The 26,652-nt window shown below is 42.9% G+C and overlaps 1 protein-coding gene across 2 annotated transcripts in view; it reads right to left on the minus strand.

The window, feature by feature from the left end:
- Positions 1–536: 536 nt before the first annotated feature.
- The window catches only part of PM20D1 (peptidase M20 domain containing 1), a 90,906-nt gene continuing 64,790 nt past the window's right edge, over positions 537–26,652 (minus strand). Inside the window, exons 12-13 of one of the 2 annotated variants that reach the window (XM_069238571.1) lie at positions 4,190–4,289; positions 537–3,068 (exon numbers count right to left, since the gene is read on the minus strand). In XM_069238571.1, coding sequence (XP_069094672.1) covers positions 2,939–3,068; positions 4,190–4,289 — 230 coding nt within the window. In that variant the 3' untranslated portion in view covers positions 537–2,938. The remainder of the gene's footprint in view (positions 3,069–4,189; positions 4,290–26,652) is intronic. The other variant, XM_069238572.1, reaches the window with a different exon arrangement.

Here is a 26,652-nt window from a genome sequence, read left to right on the forward strand (position 1 = left end):
TGTATCTGCCACATGAAAGCAATTTGTGTACTTGACGTATTCTGTTAGCTGTGCTATGAGAGAATGAACTGGGCGACTGAGTAAAGTGGGCTCATCAGATTAGGTAGAAAGACTCACTATGCAGGTGCCGAATGGTCACTGCAGCTCATAATTTATAATTAAGCTATCGTGTTTCCAGTGTTTATGTTATGTGGATTCCAGTGTTTTCCCAATTTTTAGAAATCCATGCTGACAGAACATGGCTTCTCAAATATACACACAAACTATGCCTTTCCAGTGTTTATGAAACGCATTACTTTTACTACAATGCACGTAAAATAGGCATATTTGATTAAAAAAGCAATAGTGCACGTTGTATACTGCCCTCTACATTAAAGTGTACACAATGGACTTCTACTACAGTGAACTCAGTCTTTCTGTTTTTGCACGAAACCACCTCACTCATTTCAATTGTTTTCACTCTCAGTCACTGCCTCTCACCCTCTCAAACATGCTCACTGCCTTTCACTCTCATAGGACTTTGGTTTACAAGACTATTAACTGCTCCACACTTTATTTTCATGTCTTGTTAAAGAAGTAGGTCCGTCTGCACAGCTATAGACATTCCCCAAATCGCTCCTAAATGTTTTAAAGTGTTTAAGGATATTCAACACTGCACCAGAACTAGTTGTGGAAATATGAACCTCACTTTGTGCCCCTTCATTTTAACAATATGGAATTGTATTCTTTTAACATGGACAATGAGCACTATCCACAGACTCTCCATGCTCAGATGGGAGTGATGCTGTGCTTTGTCTGGCCAGTGGCAGCAATTGATTTTTTGGTGCTCCCTGGTATGGACGGTTCTGGGTTTGAGTTTTCTTTGGTGCTGAGTTTTTTTTTTTTGTTGAAAAACGCTGTCAGCCTATTTGCAGTTAAGTAGAAGACAGCACATTGGCTTACTGGATGAAAGAGACAGTACTTCCACAAAGGTGTGTTGTGTAGTGTCCAATGATTTGATGGCTCGATGGTAAGGCTGTGGACTGCTGTTGGGCTTGCGGGTTGGTGTTAGTGCTTTGCACTGCTAGCCCCATTCCAAAACATCTCCATCGTCCATGGCTCAATGACAGTGCTGTACCCTTCTGGCTCTGTGACGTGAAGGCAGTGCAACGTGGCAGTCCCCCAGCCGATTGCCACGTCAGATGAGCAGGTAAGGATAGTCTGGAAGACTCACCCAGGACCAAGATCAAAAGCGGCAACACTGACCCAGTGAGGTGAGCACCTGGGCCTACTCATCTTGCACCTAGACTGTAGCTGCCAACATACCTTCCAGCATGCAATCTTGATTCTAATGATCTTAACTGCCGTGCCATAGTAATCTGTTTTTAAAAGAATTATTTGCTGCAATCCGAGTACCGCATATTTTTCATTCTTGCCTGCATTTACAGTTTAGGGGTAATGGTGTAATGATCGAAATGGTTCCTCTGCATCGGTGATTAGCTAAAACTGCACGACTCCTGCAGAAAATTATCGGTATTCCCAAAAGCAAGATACTGGTGGTAATTACAAGCCGAATATACAGTAGTATTGTTAGTGCAAATTATTTTATAATTTATCATAAGCATCCCTAAATCAGGAGTTAACTGTGGCAATAGAAGTGCAACAGCTAGAAGTAGTAGTCCAAAAGAGTATTTATCACAGAAAATAGTCGGTAAAAAAAACAACAAGAAATAGGTGTGAGGTAATGGAGAGCACCGACCAATTGCCCAGCTCAGTACAAAGTCATTTAAATATTTCATCTTATAGCTCTAACATTCTGGCAGACAGCATACCTTAAAGGTATGCCAGTCATGGACTCACAAACACCACATTAATACCCTCTGGTAACTAGCGCTACAGGATTTAACAAGGCACCCTAAATCAGGCTCTAAACGTCAGAGTAAGAGAGCGAGATTCTTTATATGGACATGCAGTACTGGTCGATACTGCATGTCGTAGGATGATACTGATCAATACTGAAAGTGCTCACACATCACAGCACCAGTCATATTAAGCCCCTCGTTCTGTGGCAGGCAGTGTATCTCATACTAGACTGTCTAGAAACGGACAGCGAGAGACACACATACACACCCACCCAAACACACCCTCCTCCCCCATAAATTATTCCAAAATTGTACTCGTTCATCAAAGACAATTTAAATCACCGCAAACTTGGTCAGTTAGTCTGATTCTTCAGCATTCCTGCAGATGCCAGTGTTCTTTAAAATTAATAAAATTATATGAAATCTATTCAACACTGGGGCACAATGAGAAGTATATTCTAAGATGAATAAATTAGCTAAGTACCATTCTCTAGAGCAGTCTACCTGAAATCAGTTTCCTGAATTTGGGCTACCTAATACTCCGCTCATTTGTATGTTTCCCAGTTTCCCCATTCTTACGCTACAAGTCATTATAGAGAATACCTTGCCATCCCTTGCAACCTGTTCCTGAGAATTTCAGATTCGAATCTTTTCTTTGGCTGATTCATTTAGTCGCGGCTTCCCACTGTCTCTGTGATCTTGCTGTAGACCCTGTCCAAGGATGTACTCCTCTGCGGGTCTCCTCTGTAAGTGGACACTTGGCCTGAGGCACAGTGCTAGAATCAAAGCAGTTATAAATAAGGCTGTAATGCAGAGTTATTGGTGACACTGAGTCAGAAGGTCAAACTGTCCTTTGTAAACCGAACACATCCTCAAAAGAGACTCAGGTTTAGTCTACCTTGTAGAACGCACTCAACTTTCTATTTGCCAAAATGGGTACAATTAGCAGGCGTTGGCACGGATTTGCCATTTGAAAAGCAACGTGAAGCTTCTCATCAAACTTTCCAGGGTCACATACACGACCAGAGACGGGGCTTCATTCCAAGGGCCGGATGCAGAGTACTGGATCTGCTGACGGCGTTCGGGTGGCTCACAGCTCACAGCTCATGTGATTCACGGTGTGGCGGGGGAAGCACCTCAGTCTCAGCGTTTTGGATGAGCTGCAGGTAGAAGTGCACCAGCAGTTCATAGCCCTGCACCGAGATCCTCTCATTCACGCCGTGGATCCTGCACCAAAAAGAACATGTTAGCACAGCAAGAAAGCACAACAGAGAAGCGCTAAGCAGAGTCAGCACCAAGCGGAGTCCAGAGCAGGGTCCTCACCGGAGCAGCATGAAGAAGAGCCCGCAGCAGAGCAATGTGCCAAGCAGGGTCCCTGCAAAGCACCGCCAGGCAGGGCCTTAGTCTAGAGCATCAGCAGTCAAGGACTGGTCTTCGAGGGACAGTATGAATGCTGAAAATACCCCTGTCACAATATACAACCATGCTGCCTGCTGCGAAGAAGATCTCGCGTCATGGAGCACTAATCAACACACACATCCTTTCAAAATCAAAACTGCCCAAATAAATCAGCAGTTCTGAATCACTCTACAAAACACGCCTCTATTCACTTTTTATATTAGCATAGACTGCAGCTCCCCTAAACATTTTTTTTTACTTTTAAATGTGCAAATAAACAAAAAACCATCAAGTATATCTTCAACAATATACGATATTGAATCAATGTTAAGGAAAATAATACTCGCTATATTGCATCATTTAATATAACTGGCTCACTTAGTTTCTGGACCTTTTATGCACTTACACTTGAGATTTCGTGGCTGGCATCCTACCAGAGGGAGATTAAGCTCAAATGTTCAAAAGACCATGCGAGTGGATGGTGCAGACAATATCTAAGTACCAATCAGAGGACAGACCTCACCCAGTCACTGACCTAGTGATCTGGAGAAGGAGTAGTAAGTCGGAATAAAGCATTATTAAATGAATTATGAGACTTTGTTACAATGGAAAGTTCATAATTTCTTGCTGCTTCCCATCTAAATTTTGCCGCCACTGCAGAATCCAGGCAGGTGACCGCAGTGTGAAAGTGTGCCGAGATCATGTTGCAAGTCCCTGAACAGCAATACAGTGCCACATTTTGACTTGGAGGATATGGGGTTGAATTTGGGTGCCAGAGCTGAAGGATGCTTTGGAGGCCTATCTCCTGAGGGTGAGCCAGAGGCTGTTAAAAGAGACTTCAGTATTTACAGGGTGATGATAGAGGGAGATTAGGACTTATGTCTTTACAATGGAGTAGAGCTAGAGTCATCCATCGCGTTCATGCCTGCCGTGCACTCCAGTATACTCACCTACTAACATCTTCAGGTTTCAACCAGATCGGGCTGAAGCGGTATATACTTTGAGTCAAACGCACATAGTGGCGGCTATCTGTGTTCCCAACACAAACTCCTGGATGGAAATAAAAACAAACATGAAATAAAAGACTGCTGTGCAGGCAAAAATGGTTAAATGAAGCAAAATCAATTAAACCCAATTTTGCATTTTTGCAAAAATACTCGCTCTACATGAATGACCTACAACACATGGCAGAACTCTGTGATATATAGAATCCGACTTAAAACCTAATATGCCTCCCTGTATAACTATACTCTCTCTCATCCAGTCACTGCATTGCTACTTTACCGCCTAGCCAATACCTGCGAGCATTGGTATTCCGCTTCTCATCCAGCCATGTTTTGCCTATTCCCACCAAATGAAACATAGATACTCTGTCTACAAGACAACTGGAATATTGCTATGCGACCCTCCAGCCAGCACCATCAGGACTGCCCGATTTAGCTGCCAACAGAAGCATAGTAATCATGCCCTCATGCCAATCACTGCTTGTATCTTCCTTCACGACTAAAACAGATTGTCTAGCATGCCACCAAGTCAATTCCAGCTTGGTCATTTGGCTCACAGAAAATTGCAATATATCTACATTGCTTTTGGACAAATGAAAGCAACACTATGGTGCTTTTCAGAAAAATGCAGTATGGTTAACTGCCCCTAATTCTCCAAAATATAAACTAGACTGCCTCCAACTATAGTATGCCTATCTTGACACCATTTGCACCAGTTGTGATACATCTTCCAGTCACCAAAGTTACCAAGCCACAAAGTCAGCTTCAACATGGTTGCACTGCCTCAGTCTTTTTAGATCGAGTGTAAGTGTTCAACCTCAAGTATACTTTTGTATACATCTCTGTGGGCATAAATCCATCCCCCTCCTTCTCATTTTCTTGTTTCAGTGTCTTTTAATAATCCTTGCTTGATAGTGTTCAGTCCTGCCTTTGTCCCTCCTTTTCACTTTAGGTCCACCCACGGAGCAGGGACTAAGTACAATATCATTCCACTTTGTTGTACTAATCTGTTTGTGGGAGGACTATTTTATTCTTTTTTTTTTTCTAGTTCGTGTTACTCTGTGGGAGCTCAGACCCACAGCTGCTTGCATGTCCTCCCAGCTCCTCCCATGTGGCTCACATTCTTCTGTATCTTAGCTCCCACACTTGGCTTGGAATAGAAAGCTTTAATTTCCTTATTGTCTCGGCCATAGCTGGAAAATGCTAGCTGCTGTGCTCGAATTGGAGCTGCTTCAAGGGTTGTGCTCTGCTGCTTAGTGACTGCAAGTGTGATGTTTGTATGAGCATGATCCCACGAGCCTGCATTTAAAACAGTGAAATGCAACTCACAGTTCATTTAGACAAACTAAATATACTGTGAAAATGAGAAACAGCCATAAAAACATACACAAAACACTGCAATGCCACCTCTGGGCCCCACAAGGATATAACAGGCATTGCCTCTTTAAGGGGTCCCTTGAAATTGCCATCACTCTTTTTGTGTTGTCCTTCCGGTACTCCCTTCCCCGCCTCAATACGAGCCCCGCAGTCATCCATCCCTCCCTTCAACTCCTCCCAGCTCAGCCTGGAGAGAAGGGAAGGATCCTGGCGAAAGGAAGTCTGGATGAGTCCCCTTACCATGCCTGCCCCCCAGCCCCCACTCGCCAGATCACAACCACCACCTAGCCACTCTGACTGCTGATCTCATATGAATACCCCCCCTCTGCAGATTTTTGTGGTCATATTTAAGGTATTTGTGTGGTTTTAAAAAGCGCTAACTAGGTCCAAGGCATCAGGGGCCTTATCAAGTGAACATGAATATGGGTTAGGATCCTACAATTAACAGATAAGCAACGGAGAGAGCACATTGATCCAGCATATGCGTTTACTTCCTTGCTGCTACTTCTTGTAAGACCCAATTGTAAGTTCTCATGCCCTTTGCTTCTGCACCAGAACAGCCCGATTTTTGCTCCAGCAGAGAAATATACTCTCTGGACTCTGCATTCCTTGGAAAAGTCCAAAATGGCAGGTCAGGTGAGGGTTTGCCTGGTCTGACATTCCTGGCTGAGGAGAAGAAAGAGGCCAAATCGCACTGAAATCATTAGATCACGGTCGACTGCCTTTTTTCGCTCTCCCTCTTTTGGAATGTTACTATTTGTGTAAATACAGGAACAGACCAGCATATATGACATTCTTACTGTGCATGCATATCTGTTATATCCACGGACTGACCAAAGTCAAAATCATGCCTCTCAAGTACATGCAAAGTGAAAATAAGCAGTGTGTCTTTATTTCCACTCCACTGCATTAGCAGGTGGGTGTACAGCTCCAGATAACTCCAACGAGAGTGGGGGGGGGCAAGTTGTGTTCCCTTTGGCAAATATCAAAGAGGGTGATTTCTGCCCTCCACATGCCTTGTAGCTACTGCAGCTCTAAATCATTCAAAACAAACCGCTACTTAAAAACATTACATTGCTTTAATAGAACTGTTCTTTTCAGGCCTGGTATCATTTCCGTTCCTCTCTGTTGCACAGGGACCATGCACTAATTAATTTAACTTAATTAGTGCACACCCGCTGCTCCCGGACATGATAGAGGTACTATTGGGCTTCTTTTAACTTCTAATGCCCTGCAAAGAAGGCTTTTGATTGGCAAAAACGTGACCTGCAGGACAAACAAAATTGCAAAGTTTTCTTTTTTATAGCCAACTTTCCTTTATTTTGCCAAGACAACTGTTCTCACGTTTCACTCATGTTTTATTTTGTTTTTGGCCGCTCTCCTCAAAAGATTGCTTGAAAAGGTGGTACTTTCTTAGTTGAAGCTGAGCTCATGGAATGAGTTTGTCAGCTCTCAAACCTTGATTTCCAACCCTCATCATACCTCCCACTCAACATAGTTGAGCTCAGAACACTTTGAGGCATGGGGTAGATTGTTTTGGACTGGAGCGGGGTTGATTGGTTTTGGACTGGAGTGGGGCAGATTAGATTGGGGCAGACTGTTTTGGATTGGAGTGGGGCAGATTGTTTTGGATTGGTGTGGGGCAGATTTTTTGGATTGGAGAGGGAGAGACTGGATTGAGGCATATTAAAGTGGGGTGGGGTAGATTGTTTTGAATTGGTGTAGCGCAAATTGGAGTGGAGTAGATTGTTTTGTATTGGAGCAGATTTATTTTAGATTGGATTGGTGCAGATTGTTTTTATTGGAGTGGAGCAGATTGTTTAGGATTGGGCAAGATTGTATTGGATTGGAGTGGGGCAGATTGTTTTAGACTGGAGTGGGGCAGATTGTTTTAGATTGGCGTGGGGCAGATTGTTTTCATTGGAGTGGGGCAGATTGTTTTCATTGGAGTGGGGCAGATTGTTTTGGTTTAGAGTACAGCAGAATGTTTTGGATTGGAGTGGGGCAGACTGTTTTGGGATGGAGTTAAGCAGAATGTATTAGCATGGAGTGGGCAGATTGTTTTGGATTGCAGTTGGGCAGATTTGAGTGGGGTTGGTTGGGAGGATTGAAGTGTGGTGGATTGGAGTGGATTGGGGTGAGTGGTTTGGATTGGAGTGGTGTGTACTGGTCTGGGATGGACTGGATCGAGTGGGGAGGGTCGAATTAAGTGGGGTGGATTGGTGCGGGTGAAGCAGGGAGGATTGGCGTGGATTGAGGAGGGGCAGATTGAATTGGAATTAGGTGGATTGGGGTGTACTGCACAATTATGTGTTAAAGCATACGTTTGGAAATTACACATAAGAAAGAAACAAAATTACTTTGCAACATTTAGAATAAGTTAATCGTCACCTTTTGAGAACAGTGCCGACGAGCAAAAGAAAAATCAAACAAGAGTGCAAAGAGAGAAAAGAAAGCTTGGCAAAATAAAAGAAACAAGTTAACTACAGAACATAAAACTATGCAATTTTGTTTGTTCTGCTGAGCACGTTTTTGCGTGTAACACACTTTCTGTTTGTAGGGCCTCAGAAGTTAAAAAGAAGTGCCTCATTCAAGTCAGGAGCTGCGGACATGTAGTGAATAAGTTGGATCAATCAGGGCTTGGTCACTGCTCCACAGACAGGAACGGAAATGATGCTAGGCCTGCAGTGACCAATTACGAGGCTGTAAAGATGAGTGCCACACAAGCCAACAAATGGTAAGTAACTGCTGGGCTCTAAGCCCATTGTGAGATTACAATAGTCTTGAAGAGGCAGCACATGGGCTGCCTAGTCGAACCTGAAAAGCGAAGGTAAGCACTGTATCACATTATAATCTTTTATATAGTAGCTTTATTCATGTCACTTTTGAAGGACTGCAGCGGCTACACATTACGCTAGTTAGTTGTAAAGTGTTCACTTAATTGCACCTCCAAAGATGTTTCTATACAATGACATACCAGTATCTTTTTGGGCTTTTGACACTTATTTGTGTTTGTTTTATAATTGTTGATACTGGCTATAAATGGCATGTGATACACATAAGTTATCCATCCAGGTTGGACTATGGTAACAGTCTCTTCCTGGGTTCCCCAGAGTATGGGGTCAATAAATTGCAAGTAGTCCAAAATGCTGCTGCCCGGTTACTGTTTAATTTGCCTAGGTCTACTTCGGCTAAGAAAGCTTTGATCACTTTACATTGGCTCCCAGTGGGGAAAAGAATTAAGTTTAAGGCTTTGTGTATTTTTTATAGAGCTCTATACAAAGGGGGTCCTCATCAATTAAAAATGAAAATGTCACTTACCCAGTGTACATCTGTTCGTGGCATTAGTCGCTGCAGATTCACATGTTTCGCACAGTCCGCTGCCTGGTGTTGGGCTCTGAGTATTACAAGTTGTTTTTCTTCGAAGAAGTCTTTTTTGGTCACGGGACCGAAGGACTCCTCCCTCTTCGGCTCCATTGCGCATGGGCGTCGACTCCATCTTAGATTGTTTTCCCCGCAGAGGGTGAGGATGGAGTTGTTTGCTATAAATAGTGCCCATGCAATGGAGTGAATACGTATGTACATAAAAAGTTTATAATAATTATTTACAAATGTACAAATGTTTAAGATTTAAGATCTACTTCTAAACGGCTACAGGCTTCCCGGGGAGGCGGGAGGGCACATGTGAATCTGCAGCGACTAATGCCACGAACAGATGTACACTGGGTAAGTGACATTTTCAGTTCGATGGCATATGTTGCTGCAGATACACATGTTTCGCATAGACTATAAAGCAGTTACCTCCCCTAAAAGCGGTGGTTTAGCCTGTAGGAGTTGAAGTAGTTTGGAATAATGTTCTTAGTACAGCTTGGCCCACTGTAGCTTGTTGTGCATTTAGTACGTCTACACAGTAGTGTTTAGTAAATGTATGAGGCGTAGACCAGGTTGCAGCCTTACATATTTCGCTCATAGGAATGTTTCCTAGAAAGGCCATTGTAGCACCTTTCTTTCTGGTTGAGTGTGCCTTTGGTGTAATAGGCAATTCTCTTTTGGCTTTAAGATAGCATGTTTGAATACATCTGACTATCCATCTAGCAATGCCTTGTTTAGAGATTGGATTTCCTATGTGTGGTTTTTGAAAAGCTATGAACAGTTGTTTTGTTTTCCTGATTAGCTTTGTTCTGTCAATGTAGTACATTAGTGCTCTTTTGATGTCTAATGTATGTAGTGCCCTTTCAGCCACGGAATCTGGTTGTGGGAAGAACACTGGCAATTCTACTGTTTGATTTAAATGGAATGGTGAGATTACTTTTGGTAGAAATTTTGGATTTGTTCTTAGAACTATTTTATTTTTGTGTATTTGAATAAATGGTTCTTGTATGGTAAATGCCTGTATTTCACTTACTCTTCTGAGGGATGTGATTGCAATGAGAAATGCGACTTTCCAGGTTAGATATTGCATTTCACAGGAATGCATGGGTTCGAAAGGTGGACCCATGAGTCTTGTTAAGACGATGTTAAGGTTCCATGAAGGAACTGGTGGTGTTCTTGGTGGTATAATTCTTTTTAGCCCTTCCATGAATGCTTTAATAACTGGTATTCTAAATAGAGACGATGAATGAGTAGTTTGTAGGTAAGCAGATATTGCTGCGAGGTGTATTTTTATAGATGAAAAAGCGAGATTCACTTTTTGCAAATGTAGTAAGTATCCCACTATGTCCTTTGTAGAGGCATGTAATGGTTGGATTTGATTGGTATGGCAGTAGCAAACAAATCTTTTCCACTTAGATGCATAGCAGTGTCTAGTGGAAGCATTTCTAGCTTGTTTTATGACCTCCATGCATTCTTGTGTGAGGTCTAAGTGTCCGAATTCTAGGATTTCAGGAGCCAAATTGCCAGATTCAATGATGCTGGGTTTGGATGCCTGATCTGTTGTTTGTGTTGTGTTAACAGATCTGGTCTGTTGGGTAGTTTGACATGCGGTACTAGTGAAAGGTCTAGTAGAGTTGTATACCAAGGTTGTCTTGCCCATGTGGGTGCTATCAGTATGAGTTTGAGTTGGTTTTGACTCAACTTGTTTACTAGATATGGAAGGAGAGGGAGAGGGGGAAAAGCGTATGCAAATATCCCTGACCAACTCATCCATAGAGCATTGCCTTGTGATTCGCGGTGTGGGTACCTGGATGCGAAGTTTTGGCATTTTGCGTTTTCTTTTGTTGCGAACAAATCTATCTGGGGTGTTCCCCAAATTTGAAAGTACTTGTTCAGAACTTGGGGGTGAAGTTCCCATTCGTGGACTTGTTGGTGGTCTCGCGAAAGGTTGTCTGCTAGTTGGTTTTGGATCCCTGGAATAAATTGTGCTATTAGGCGAATGTTGTTGTGAATCGCCCACTGCCATATTTTTTGTGTTAGGAGGCACAATTGTGTTGAGTGTGTTCCTCCTTGTTTGTTTAAGTAATACATTGTTGTCATGTTGTCTGTTTTGACAAGAATGTATTTGTGTGTTATTATGGGTTGAAAGGCTTTTAACGCTAGAAATACTGCTAACAGTTCTAGGTAATTGATATGAAATTTTGTTTGGTCTACATCCCATTGTCCTTGAATGCTGTGGTGATTGAGGTGTGCTCCCCACCCTGTCATGGAAGCATCTGTTGTTATAACGTATTGAGGCACTGGGTCCTGAAATGTCCGCCCTTTGTTTAAATTGTTGCTGTTCCACCATAGAAGCGAGAGGTATGTTTGGCGGTCTACCAACACCAGATCTTGAAGTTGACCCTGTGCCTGTGACCATTGTGATGCTAGGCACTGTTGTAAGGGTCGCATGTGTAGTCTTGCGTTTGGGACAATGGCTATGCATGATGACATCATGCCTAGAAGTTTTAGCACAAATTTTGCTTGTATCTTTTGGTTTGGAAACATAGCACTTATTACCTTGTGGAATGCTTGCACTCTTTGTGGACTTGGAGTGGCAATTCCCTTTGATGTGTTGATGGTTGCTCCTAGATATTGTTGTGTCTGACACAGTTCGAGGTGTGATTTTGTATAGTTGATGGAGAAACCCAGTTTGTGAAGGGTTTGTATGACATATGTGGTGTTGTTTGTGCACTTTTTTACTGTGTTGGTCTTGATTAGCCAATCGTCCAGGTAAGGAAACACATGTATTTGTTGTCTCCTGATATGTGCTGCTACTACTGCTAGACATTTTGTGAACACTCTTGGTGCAGTTGTTATTCCGAATGGCAACACTTTGAATTGGTAATGTATTCCTTTGAATACGAACCTTAGGTACTTTCTGTGAGAAGGGTGTATCGGTATATGAAAGTACGCATCTTTTAGGTCTAATGTGGTCATGTAATCTTGCTGTTTGAGCAGTGGAATGATGTCTTGTAGTGTGACCATGTGAAAGTGGTCCGATATGATGTAGGTATTTAGTGTCCTGAGATCTAATATTGGTCTTAATGTTTTGTCTTTTTTTGGAATTAGAAAGTACAGGGAGTAAACTCCTGTGTTTTTTTGTTGTACTGGTACTAACTCTATTGCATCCTTTTGCAGTAGTGCTTGAACTTCTAGTCCTAAAAGTTCTAAATGTTGTGGTGACATTTTGCGTGTTTTTGGAGGGATGTTTGGTGGGAATTTGTGGAATTCTATGCAATAGCCATGTTGGATTATTGCTAATACCCAATTGTCTGTTGTAATCTGCTGCCAAGATTGGTAGAATTGGCTTAGTCTTCCCCCCACTGGTGTTGAGTGAAGGGGTTGTGTGACTTGAAAGTCACTGTTTAGGTGGAGGTGTTTTTGGAGTCTGGAATCTTCCCCTACTCCTTGGGAATTGACCCCCTCTATATCCCCTGAAACCTCCCCTTTGGAATGAACCCTGATATGGTGTGGTTCTTTGTTGGCTGGTGGTGTCTGTGGGTTGGCCACGAAACCCCCCTCTAAATTGAGTTTTTCTAAAAGAGCCTCTGCTCTGCGGGGAGTAGAGTGCGCCCATGGCTTTGGCCGTGTCTGTGTCCTTTTTAAGTTTTTCAATGGCTGTGTCCACTTCAGGGCCAAAAAGTTGTTTCTCGTTGAAGGGCATATTAAGGACAGCCTGCTGGATTTCAGGTTTGAAGCCTGAAGTGCGGAGCCAAGCGTGTCTCCTTATGGTGACAGCAGTGTTGACTGTTCTCGCTGCAGTATCGGCTGCGTCCAGTGAAGAGCGGATTTGATTGTTTGAGATCGTTTGTCCCTCTTCAACTATTTGCTGCGCCCTTTTTTGGTATTCCTGGGGAAGATGGTCTACGAGAAGTTGCATCTCATCCCAGTGTGCGCGGTCATATCTGGCCAGCAGCGCTTGAGAATTTGCGATGCGCCACTGGTTGGCTGCCTGTGATGCTACTCTTTTTCCTGCCGCATCAAATTTTCTGCTTTCTTTGTCCGGAGGTGGGGCGTCGCCAGATGTATGGGAATTTGCTCTCTTGCGAGCTGCCCCTACTACTACGGAGTCAGGTGGTAACTGCGAAGTAATAAACACTGGGTCTGTGGGTGGTGGTTTGTATTTCTTATCCACCCTTGGGGTGATGGCTCTTGATTTTACGGGCTCTTCAAAAATTTGTTTTGCGTGCCGTAACATCCCTGGTAGCATTGGGAGACATTGATATTGGCTATGTGTAGCCGTGAGGGTGTTAAATAAAAAATCATCCTCTATAGGATCGGAATGCAGTTGGACATTGTGGAATTCTGCAGCCCTAGCCACCAGTTGCGAGTATGAGGTACTGTCCTCTGGCGGTGACGGCTTTGTGGGGTATGAATCAGGATCATTGTCCGGCACTGGGGTGTCATATAGGTCCCAAGCGTCTTGATCCTGATTATCTTGACTTATGGTAGTTTGCGCTGGTGAGTGCATTTGTGGCGATGTTTGTGCCGGCGATGCCTGTTGTGGTGGAGAGGGCGGAGGCGTGACTTTTTTAACCACTTTGGCTTGTGGTTGTGCGTCATCCTTGAGAAGTCCGATCCTTCTTTTCCTCATTATTGGGGGAAGGGTTGATATCTTCCCTGTGTCTTGCTGGATGTACAGTCTCTTTTGTGTGTAGTCTGATTCTACACTTTGGAGCTCTTGTCCAAATCTGTGCATCTGGCCACTTATTCCTTGTTCCTCTGTGTAGGATGAAGGTGTGGAACTTTTCGGCGCCGAGAGAGAATCTTTTTTCGGCTTCGGCACCGACCGAATTTTTGTGGCTTTCGGCAGTGTGTCTCGGTGCCGATGTTTTTCGGTGCCGGCATCTTGTTTTTGCCTCTCGGAGCCGCTATCTCGGCTCCGAGGTTGCTCCATGGCGGTCCCTCGACCGGAGTCGGGTGTCTTCGCTATGGGCGTGCCCTTTTTCGGCGCCTTCGACGGGTCGCCGGTTTTATGGGTCGAGCCATGGCCTGTTGGCAGTGGCGTCCCCTGGGCTTTTGTCTTCTCGATGGTTTTAATTTTCGACGTCTTACTCACTGTTTGTTGCTGTTGTTCGACGTCGGAGTCTCCGGATTCTGATTCCGGAACCGAGAATGTTTCCTCTTCGTCGTCGAAGCGTTGTTTTGTTGGCGTGGACGCCATTTGTAGACGCCTGGCTCTTCGGTCCCGGAGTGTTTTTCTGGACCGGAAGGCTCGACAGGCCTCACAGGTATCCTCCTTGTGCTCGGGGGACAAGCACAAGTTACAGACCAAGTGCTGATCTGTATAAGGATACTTACTGTGACATTTTGGGCAGAAACGAAACGGGGTCCGTTCCATCGGCTTCGATGTCGCACGCGGTCGGGCCGACCAGGCCCCGATGGGGGAATCGAAGCTACCCCAAAGTCTTCCGATGATCGGTGTCGATGTACCTAACTATCCCGATACCGAACGGAACAATACCGATGCTTTCTTCCGAGATTCTGACTAACTTTCCGAACCGAAACACGGAGCGAAAAGGAATACGTCCGAACCCGACAGCGGAAAAAAACAATCTAAGATGGAGTCGACGCCCATGCGCAATGGAGCCGAAGAGGGAGGAGTCCTTCGGTCCCGTGACCAAAAAAGACTTCTTCGAAGAAAAACAACTTGTAATAGCCCAACACCAGGCAGCGGACTGTGCGAAACATATGTATCTGCAGCAACATATGCCATCGAACCATTAGTTTCATTCTATGCACCTACGAGAGCCTTAAGATCTTCTTCTAAAGCCTTGGTAGTGCTCCCTAAAGTAAAAAGAGCATCTTGGGGAGGCAGATCTCTGAAGTATCAGGGAGCCAGACTTTGGAATTCACTACCGCTTAATATTCGTTTGATGAGACAGGAGACTGAATTTCGGAAGGCCATTAAAACATGGCTATTTTAATTTTAATGTAGCATTTTTCAATCCATCTTGAGGCGGCACTATCCCTCCAGCTTGTCTAATATTTAGTCTGATTAGCGCTACGAAGCCTCCGGGTAGTTTGGCGCTATATAAAACACTGTAACATAACATAAGTAAGGATGTTATGCTGCACAGACAAATCCCACTGCTTTCTCAGCTAGCACAGAAAAGTCCTTGTTTGAGTTTGGATAATATAAAAAAGAAAACACACAAATGTATGTTTATAACTAATTTAACTGAAACTGCCCTGCTTCCTAAAAGGCCTGCATACCTGCCAGTCGACAATACAACATATTGCAGGAGGTGTGAGGATATGTTCAGGCTCCAGATGTACAACAAGGACAAACACCGCAACACGAACGTGAAAGGAGTGGGGAGTTTGGGGGACATGAACTGAACATGTGGGGAGACTGGAACGTGTAGACATGGTGCAGAGCTTTAGACACCTGAGGGTTGGCACGGCTATGTGGAAAACCATTCAGTATATCCGAGGACAGAGGGCTGCTTTCACATTTGAACGCAGCCTGGAAAGCAAACGTCATGGGGAAAAAAATATAGCTTTCCTACCGTCATATGTATGATTTGCTGATGCAGACAAATATTGCTTGCGGATACAGTTAGGGGCACGAGCACATTAGGGACACAGCACAGTAAAATTAATTCTTTGGTCCTAGTTTTGAAAAACATGTTTTGAAGATCTCCAGAAACCCAACTAGAGACAGCCAATCACTGCAGATAAGAACCCGGTACTAAATATTTTATGCAGTTGCTTTAAGCTCCAAGTGACTGACAAACTGCGCAGATTTAAGAACACACATATAGTGATAAATTACTGAAAGACAGGACAGTGCGAGGAGCTCGGATCACATGGGCGGACAACTGTGCGAGGAACCTGTACCATTGTGGATGACGCTATATGGCACAGGGTTACATGGAGAGGCAGTGTGAGGAATTTGGTGACGAGCTGGGTACACTGTGCCCATCACACTGATCAGCAGAGTGAAGTTCATGGGTCACAATCACTAGGTGTGAAAAGCTAGGGTCAGTGCTATTCGGTGTGTCGGACCATATGGGGAAGGTGGGACATCGGGCTGACAGGGTGGGAAGCTTGCGTCACGGGCATTTAGTGTGAAGAATAGCAGATCACTGCAGACTGATAGTGTGAGGGACTATAGGCACGTGCAGTGAAAGTGTAAACAGCTGGGTCCCAGGGATAGACAGTGTGAAGAGTGTGAGAAGCTTGCACTACTAAAGAGGACCTACCGTCTAGGATGAGGTTTGTGCACATTACCCGTCAAGACCCGCCGTTAATGACCAAGGAGCCAATTCTCAGATATGCACATGAAGGAATACAGGGGTGCTTCGGTTAAGATTAAATGTTCTTATATGTTAACTGAATTTATAAGTACTGAGCTCAGAAGTCAAATTTGTTATGTTGCATGTTGAATACAGTGGTTCTCTCTCAGTGTAACCCGGAACCATTGGAGGGTAATGAATAATCAAATGTGAAGTGAGCCTGCCAGGGAGTTATAGCTTTCTCTGTTAATGGAGGAGAGCTCTTGAGCACATTCTCTAAAAATAAGAACGAGCACACACTACTTAAATTCATGAAAGCTGGGCGACGTGGCAATGCCTGCACCAGTATTGTTCTTTCTATATAGTATTTTATCTTTGGCATCCAAGAAGCCCCTTTGAGTGTAAGCCAAACTCTGTAAAATCTATAAACATAAAAATTCAGATGTTATGAAGCTTGTGTTGTGCATGTGAATGAACTGGAAACGCGGAGGTGACGAACGCAGCTGAAAGAGTTGGAAGCAGAAGGGATGCCCAGGTAAGGAAGGAAAACATGCTCAGCCATAGACAGGGAGGGGCACGTGCTCGTCTGAGGTGCTGTTGGAAGCTTACATCTGCAAATGTGTCTGGCCAGTTCTCACGCACTCTAGCATGGCACATCAGCGAGGGAATAAAAGAGAGAGAAACGGACATGGCAGGAGCAGCAAGGGGGAGGGGGGGTGGGGGGGGGGGGGAGTGAGAAGAAAGACTACGCAAGAGGGAGCCGTTGGTCACATCTGGGGATGTCCTAGCCACATTCAATCTCCAGGACACATTTGATCGTTTTTCTGATCAGGCGTCCCATTAGAAGAATCTTCATTTTTGTGGGCATTGCAATCACTGGCAGGTCACCATGCTTGTATTCGCCCTCAAGTGATCCCCTTGAGTTTTCACAAAGTTGCTGGCTCCTTTATTGGAGTAGCTCCACAATACCTGGGTGTATGTTCACCCCTACATTGACTGACCCACGCATGCACCCTCAGGGGACTTCAGTCAGCTGGCTGTGCCAAGGGGAAAGAATGCTATTGTGACAGCTGGTTCTGCACCTGCTCAATTTCTGAATCCCCAGCTCAGAGGTCTTCAACAGAGCGTTCCTGTCACAGCCATGAACAAGTAAGTAATGAAGAGGTGGCTCATCCATCAGAGTTCACCACTGGAGATTTTTTACGCCCCATGGCACCACTGCAACAGGATGTATCAAAATGTCTTTTTAGCAGCTCAAAATTCAGAAAGTGATGCCTCTGCAGGGAGCTGGCAGCAACGGAGAGATCTCTGTTGTACTTTGGAACATTAATGCGCGGCCCAGCAGTTTGGGAGCAAACAGACAATATGGTTGCTAAAGTGTGGTAGAGTCTTATCTGTGCTTCCTGTTAGCAATGAAAGAGCACATAGTCTTTCAATCCTACAGGATGTCTGCCTGTCACCCGATGTATGTGTATATGTTATGTATGAATGTGGTATTTCCACGGCATGAACCTATTAAAAAAAAAAAAGCAGTGCAGCGTTGTACATGGTCAAAGACAGTCAATGAGTGATTGGAGAGGTAGATGGTTTGTGGACACTTAATGCATTGTAATTTAGTGCTCTTTAAAGTGGGGCATCTTCAACTCTCCTAAGCTGAAGCAACATTGGGGTGGTCCTGATGAATAAGGGGATGTTCCATCAGATAGTGGGTACATAAATGGGAAATGTGGACTGCCTGGTGTGCCGAGAACCCGGAGGAATGGCAAGCATATTTGCAAGATTAGCAGTGTTGCTAGTCTGGTGGTTTGGTAAATGATGCAGCTTGTTTTGAGGATGCTGACTACCAACAAGGGTAACCAATGCAGTTTATCAGGATTGGGGTTGATGTGATTATATTTCTACTGACTCAAGATGAGATGTGCTGTGGCATGCAGAATGACCCAAAGGACTGCTGGTGTGGAGTCTGGGAGACCATGAAGCAGAGAGTTACCACTATGCCGAGCGAAATTAGGAGGGCTTGAACAGTGGTTCTGAAGTAGCTTTCTGGAAGAAATGATTTCACTTTCTTTAGAAGACAAAGCTGGTGTTAGGCCGCCTTTGTTTTTTGGCCCTATGTTTGAGGGTGAGGTTGGTGTCCATGGCTGATCCAAAGTAACTTCTTATTCAGTGAAAGTTGGGGTTCGATCAATATCACTTTTGGGAACCAAGAAATCGAACTCCTTTAGTTAATTCCCGGGTTCATGCCTGCGCTTTAGTCAAGGGGACCTTGCATGATAAGTGCCCCTGTAGTGCCTAACTCCCCAGTAAACTGTGTACATTGTGTCCATTCCTCAGCCGCACTTGGTATTTTCAGGGGAAAAGTAAAGCTCACTTTCTTCTCGAAGACAACGGGCTGGCTTCTGCTTGGTTTCCAAACCGACATGGATTCAAGAGTGAATGGAGACTGGTGAATCACTTAAATACAACTGACTACAAAGTGTTTTGGCCCAGTATTTGGTAATCGATATAAACGACTGAAAAATAACAGAACCTATGTAATGGCACATTCATTCAGAGAAAAATGTTCTTCCTGACCTTTAAAGTGTACTGTGGTTTCTATTTCCTATTATGTCATTTACACCGAGCGACGTCTGCTTTTTCGTTTGTAATCTTCTGAATTAAAGGGAGTAGGATATAATCCTTCAGCTGTGAAGTGTTGTTTCTTGCGCTAAATCATATTTAGAATTTTCAGTTTTCATTCTTTATTTTCATTATGAATTCTACTACTGTGCTTTCCAGAGTTTTCAAATTTGTGAACTTCATTGTTTATCAATGTTATTTTTAGCGCAAGATTACAGGAAATACGTTGAAAGGAGTCATACAACTATATACGCCTACCTAGCATCCCGCCAACCTGCATTTATTTGATCTGTAATGCACTAGCACGTCGACACTCCCATTTCACAATACGAGCAGGACTGGCGAATTGAAATGGACTAAACAGCACAGACCTGAAGTTCAAACTGGAAATAGTCAAAGACTGGGCTCGAAGGACACTTGTTTAAGGTGAGAGGGTGAGCATTTTCAGTGCAGTCTGCTTACGAGTCATAGGCTCCTTTAAGATGCAATTACGTTACAAACACAAGCCCATAGTGGTTGGCCTCTTCTAACAAATAGATGTATGCTGGTCCTGCAAAGGTTTTGGAACCAGCACCACACTAGTGGAATGGCTCTGTCACCTACTGCTGATCAAAAATAACAATGGCGTCATGGTACGTAAGCACCTTAAAGACTCCCTCTCCCAAGTAGCCAGGAGCTTTGCACCGGGTTAATGTGCAAAAACAATACATTACATAGCACAGAATTTTGTACTGCATCGCCCCTTTGCACCCCGAAAACATCTCAATTTAATACTGACTAGCAGTCACATTAGGATACTGGTGAGATGTGCTGTACACAATTAGGAATAGTAAGTCCAACTCAAGGGGCGGGGAAAGGAAGAATCAAGCAAGGTTTGCCTTAAAGGTTTGTGGACGTTCGCAAGCTTGGAAGTGTCTTGCCATTCAGAAACTCTACTACGATGCTCTCCCACCCTGGAAATTGTTGCCGATTTACTCAAACCAAGGCCTGAAGTAACATGCCTTCTAGGGCAGGAAGAGGAATACAACTTCACACTGTGGGGGAAGGGGTTTCTCCACAGGAAACATTGCTTTCACCCTGGAGAAAAAGAAGTACAAAGAAAAAAAATTCCAATTCCCAAATATCCCGTGTATAACGCTACACTGAGAACAATGGACACAACAGACACATTTTCCAGGCATACTGCAGGGAGTATTTGTAAAATTCCCGAAGTGTGTACATTTACACCAGTGCATGTGATTATGGGTACAGGTTTGAAATAAGATGTTTCACTGTCAATCAGGCCAAAAGCTCTTTGCTCAAGAATCATACAGCTCGATAATGTGAAGAAGACAATAATTAAACCAAGGTTCTATCACAGACCATAATCCGTGCAAATAGAAGATTTTTTACATTTAAAGCTGTAACATTGTTTGAACCTTTATTATCTTTTACGTTTCCTTCACTTTTCTCTTCATGCAACACCGCAAAAAGACCATCCCAATGGCAACACATCTCTTTACACAAAACTCAAGCCCAACCCACCATGGCACCAAAGCACTGCACGCACATTCCCCACACTCCCATCCCCTAAACCAGTGGTCTACAACCTGTGAGATGAGCAAATGTTTATTTCCAAACATATTTTAAAGCAAAAATCTTTAAACCCAAGTGCATCCTTTATATTTCTTTAAAGTGTCACTCTACCCTTAGATCTAACATTTTTGGGATTCTCCACCCTATCCCACCCACTGAGGAGTCCTGTCAACAGAGGTGGCTTAGAAGCTCATCTTGTCAGTGTAGAAATTGATGGACAGACTTCCATGTCTAGGGTTCTCCAACATGGCTGCTGCATAATGCAGGCTTCACATAGAATCTACATGGAAGGCTTTGATGTTCAATCACTGGGTTGCCAGTTGTGTTAGGGAAGCAGCTATAGCACTCATAAAATCATGACACATGGGTGCGTTTGAAAACTTAGGCCTCCGATGCGGAGAGGATTTTCCCTACTTTGGCATAAGCTTAAATGTCTTGCCACAGAACAGGATCTTCTTTTAGTCCTAGGCATCAGATGTGGTGTTGTCCCTAAAAAGGTTCTTCTTGACTCCAAGCCAACGGGCTGAGTGAATTAGTGACTGTCATTCACGTAAGGCTTCCCATTTTAAGTGGTTGGCCCAACAGAGAGCTTCACATTTCACTGAGAGGAAGAAATCATTTCCCCAACCTTCTGTCCAGTGCCTACTTCGGGCACCCACTGGACGTCTATGAAGCAGCAGTGGTTATCGGTTTCAGTTTTCTCTTGCCATAGCAGTGAAGCTCTCTTCATTCATTTTGTGACTGACAAGACAAAGGTGAAAGCCCCTTGTTCTACAATGAACAGATGTGTATGGATGGTTCTATTGTTTGCCTACGAGTTAAAGTAAGCAAGCAGTGGCATGGTGGGTTCAGAACAAGGACAGTGGGAGACTTTCCGATATTTGTCGGGATGCTACATGACCTACAACAATCAACCTTTTTTTTCCCTCCTTATATACTTAATGCAGGGTCCAAAGAGGCACTAGATTCTGAAAATGTTGTTCTGTTTTCAGATGTGTTTGCAGCACCTTTGGATAAGCATGTGTTCTGTTGATGGGTCAAGTCAATGCGACTGCCTGGGCACGCCCTCACACATTAAGGGCTTGAAAACGTAAGGAAATTAGGTGGTAATGCTCAAATTACTAAACTGTAAACTTTATTAATTTGATTTTCTCTTCCTCATCCCAGTCATTTTGACCTCTGAGAGTTTGCCTTGCTCAATATTGGAGCATGGATAGATGAAACAGAAGGGGGAGATCCCTTTTATGGTATATTTGGATAAAGGTTTGCAACAACAAATGAAATGCAGACTGCCTTCCACAGTAAGGACTGAAAGGAGTCAGGGGGTTTTAGAACTATAACGTTTGCCAGAAAGCAACTTAAGCATTAACATGCAGTGTAGTTTTAACTGTAGCCAAGTGAAGAAAAACATTCTTAGGGAAAACAAGAGAAACACAACAGTATGTTTCCATATGACATTATCCAGCTTATAATGTGAAGAACGTTTGACATTCCAGAATGTCAGAAAGAAAATGGAAAAAAAGCTTTCCCGTAATAGTTATTTCCGACAACAACGGATTTGAAACTCTCTGTAAAACTGCAATCCACCACTGCCCCCACCGAATAAAGATATTCACTGACGACCCCCAAATTGACAAACATAAGAGTTCACAATTATTTTATAGAAATAGCAGTGCTAAAGATATTTAACATTTCAAACGTTTATGCTGTAATAATCATCCAATTAATTGGCAACTGCCTGTGGGCAGCATGGTCTCTCTAAATTGTAAAGGTATCCAGAGTGTGATCCTTTATCAGAAATGAGGAGTTGGCGGAGAGTTTAAAGGTCTAGTAGCTCCCTGCCCCCTTTGACACCTACTAGAAAAAGCACCGGGCACCCTGAATTTCAAGGAACGTGAGTAATGAGATCATATGGAGAAACAATGCTCCCTTAGGGATCATTCGTTGGTTATCTTTACCCATCCACCAAATGTTATTCAAATTATCCCAATACAATTATGCGATGTGACCAAGAAAAACAGACATCTGCTTCTATACTGTTACATGTTTATGACATTTGGACAGTTCAAAACAAAGGTGTTCCTGGTAATGGTGCTTTGCAAGTGACAACATTGTAAACAAATGTATAACAAAAACGGTGCATGAACAGTGTATACACACAAAACCTATTTCACATTAGTATCCAGACACATTTGATGTTCAGGATCGCAAAAAGGCCAGCATTGTATGAATGGCTGGGATCAGAAAGTCAACGTTTCAACCCCTAGGAATGACTTTTATGGGATCTTCCTCATTCCATTTCTCTGACAACACTGCCCACTGAACAGCATTTGGGTATCAAGTACGCTAAAAAGCAGTTTGAAATCAGTTTTTTTTCCAAAATGACAAAATAATGATAATATTGATATCTTTGAGAAATACGTCCTACAAGATATGAACCAGATGCAGTTTAACCATAAAATGATCAATTTGAGTATGCAACACAGATTAGCTTTATGGTCTTTAAAGAAAAATTATCAAAAATGAAGGAGTAGTGGTGGTGAAGAATTGTTTTAACTATAACACAGAAGCTCGTAGACCAGAGGTCTTCAAACTGGGGGGATCCCGGGGGGGGCGCCAGACTCTAGCCAAAAAAAAGCATTATACAGATAACATGCCTTTGTTTTAAGCAGAAGCATGTTATTGCATTTTTTAAAAGGTAACATTACTTAACTGCAATGTTTAAATAGGTCTAGACATATTTAAACATTGCCTTCTTTATAAAATAAATGTGAAACATTCTGAGTTGGGCCCAGTGATTTTTATTTTTCAACTGGGGGGGTGCGGGATTAAAAAGTTTGGAGACCACTGTCGTAGACAGGTATCTGATAATTCCTGTTCTGAATTTTTGAATTTCATGACGGTTAAAAGAGCAGAGAAAAATCTAGAACGAATGTTGACTAATTGGAAGGGATGTTGTCAGATTAAGAGTTTCACTATTTCATCTCCCAGAATGCTAGTGATACACTTTTTCTCAAAGGTTCATAATTCCTTAGATAACCCACAAGGCGGTCCTATTGTCTCTAGTAATGGTTCTTTGACAGAAAGGTTATAAGAATGTATCAATATCTTTATAGCCCCTTTGGTGCAAGATCTTCCCTCATATATAAGGAGCACCACTGATTTTATGAAAAGTATACATTATACACTATGGGAGAACGATAGACTTCTGGTGACAATGGATATTAAATCTTTGTACACATGTGTTAAGCATGAAGATGGCCTTTTAAATATGAATTATTTTCTAAACAACTGATTGGCTAGTCATCTGACTCACAGTAAGATGCTAAAGGAAAATACTAAATTTGTATTAGGTAACAACTTTTTCTGTTACACAAGAGTTGTTTCATCCAGCCAGCAGGACTGCAATGGGTTCCCATTTTGCGCCATCGTATTGTTGTATGGCTATTTTAGACATGTTTTAGACACGTTAGTTTAGCAAACTAGGACTGCCGTTGTGCACCTTAGCCCAGTTACATTTCATTCAGCATTGCTTTGTTTTTCTAGCATTAGCCACATTTGCGGTGTTGTTTTATTTTCTCTATCTGGTTGTTATTTCACCTATGAAAGCATTACATTCCAAACAAAGCACTCATTTCACTTTGTCATTCCTCAAGGCTGCAGTCAGATAGGGTTGCCGGCAAAAGTGGTATGCTGTGTCTCCGACATTCACAGAAAACATACATATCCTTACGTGGGGAACTTTTCTTAGAATGTCAGCCGTTTTATTATAAAAATACTTCTCTGTCCCATACATGTTAGAGGGAGATTCCAGCCAGATGACCACAACTACATGCTGACTGCTTAACGTCTTCGCTACAGCTGCTTGCTTAGACTGCTGAATCCCTGCTCCATATGGGGACGGTGTCTTTTTAGACAAAAGACTTCCTTGCTGAGGACGATGTCTTCCCGGGGGGAAACCTGAAGGGAGGATTAGAGCTTACCACACTGTGTTCTAACATAGCTTAGGTAGGAAACATATTTGGAAAATGTCACTTACCCAGTGTACATCTGTTAGTGGCATGTAGTACTGCAGATTCACATGCTATACGTAGCTCTTCCAACATCTAGTGTTGGGCTCAGAGTGTTACAAGTTGTTTTTCTTCTAAGAAGTCTTTTCGGAGTCACAGGATTGAGTGACCCCTCCTCTCGGTTTCAGTGCGCATGGGCATCGATTTCATTGTTAGATTGTTTTCCCACAGAGGGTGAAGGAAGGAGTGATAGAGTATAGGAATACAAAGAGATGTCCATGCAAATGTAAATGTATATACATATGTAAAAATGTAAAACTTAAACGACTACAGGCTTCCGGGGAGTGGGGAGTGTGCATATGAATCTGCAGCACTACTTGCCACGAACAGATGTACACTGGGTAAGTGACATTTTCTGTTCGATGGCATGTGTAGCTGCAAATACACATGCTATGCATAGACTAGAAAGCAGTTAGTCCTCCCAAAAAGTGGTGGCTAGCCTGTAGGAGTTGAAGTTGTTTGAAATAATGTCCTTAAGACAGCCTGGCCTACAGTGGCTTGTTGCTGTGAGAAAACATCAACACAGTAGTGTTTTGTAAATGTATGAGGACAGGTGACCATGTGGCTGCTTTACATATCTCAGTCATTGGTATGTTCCCTAAAAATGCCATTGATGCACCCTTCTTTCTTGTATAATGTGCTTTAGGAGTGATGAGAAGGTGTCTTTTTGCTTTTATGCAGCATGTTTGTATGCATCTAACAATCCATCTTGCTAAACCTTGTTTTGATATAGGATTGTCTTTATTTGGTTCTTGGAAAGCAACAAAAAGTTGTTTCGTTTTTCTAAAATCTTTAGTTCTCTCTATATAGTACATAAGAGCTCTTTTGAGATCTAGGGTATGAAGAGTTATTTCTGCCACAGAGTCTGGCTGTGGAAAGAAGACTGGCAATTCCACTGTTCGGTTGATGTGAAAAGCAGATACTACTTTTGGTAGAAATTTTGGATTTGTTCGAAGTACAACTTTATGTTTGTGAACTTGAAAAAATGGTCCCTCAAGAGTGAATGCTTGTATTTCACTAATTCTTCTTAAAGAAGTAAAAGCTATAAGGAAGGTGACTTTCCATGTTAGAAATTGTATTTAACAAGAGTGCATGGGTTCAAAAGTTGGTCCCATGAGTCTGGTAAGTACTATCTTTAAGTTCCACGATGGAACAGGTGGTGTTGCAGGTAGAATAATGTGTTTTAATCCTTCCATGAAAGCTTTAATCACAGGAACTCTGAAGAGAGAAGTGTGCTGAATATTATGTAAGAATGCAGATATTGCAGTTAGGTGTATTTTGATGGATAAAAAAGCCAAATTTGATTTTTGCAAATGAAGTAAATAGCATACAATATGTTGTATAGATGCTGTAAGTGGATCGATGTTTTTAATTGACAATAGAAAACATATCTTTTCCACTTGTTTGCGTAGCAGTGTCTAGTAGTAGGTTTACATGCTTGTTTAATTACTTCCATACATTCTGGTGGAAGCTTTAGATAACCAAATTCTATGACTTCAGGAGCCAAATTGCTAGATTGAGTGCATTGGGGATTGGATGCCTGATCGGACCTTTGTTCTGTGTTAACAGATCTGGTCTGTTTGGGAGTTTGGAATGTGGTACTACAGACAGATCTAGAAGTGTTGTGTACCAATGCTGGCGTGCCCATGTTGGTGCTATGAGTATCATGGTGAGTGACGTTTGACGTAGTTTGCTGACTAGAAAGGGAAGGAGTGGGAGAGGGGGTAAAAGCGTAAGCAAATATCCCTGACCAATTGATCCATAGAGCATTGCCCTTGGATAGGTGATGTGGGTGTCTGGATGCGAAGTTTTGCAATTTTGCATTTTTGCTTTTTGCGAATAGATCTATGTCTGGTGTTCCCCACATTTGAAAGTACTTTTGAAGTACTTGGGAGTGAATCTCCCATTTGTGTGTTTGTTGGTATTTCTGCTTAGGAGATCTGCCAGCTGATTGTCTATCCCTGGAATATATTGTGCTAGTAAATTAATTTGATTGTGAACTGCCCATTTCCAAATTGTTCGGGCTAGAAGGGACAGTTGAGATGAATGTGTCCTGCCCAGTTTGTTGAGGTAATACATGGTTGTCATGTTGTCTGTTTTTATGAGAACATTC

Source organism: Pleurodeles waltl, chromosome 6 (genome assembly GCF_031143425.1).
Source record: "Pleurodeles waltl isolate 20211129_DDA chromosome 6, aPleWal1.hap1.20221129, whole genome shotgun sequence".
NCBI lineage: Eukaryota > Metazoa > Chordata > Amphibia > Caudata > Salamandridae > Pleurodeles > Pleurodeles waltl.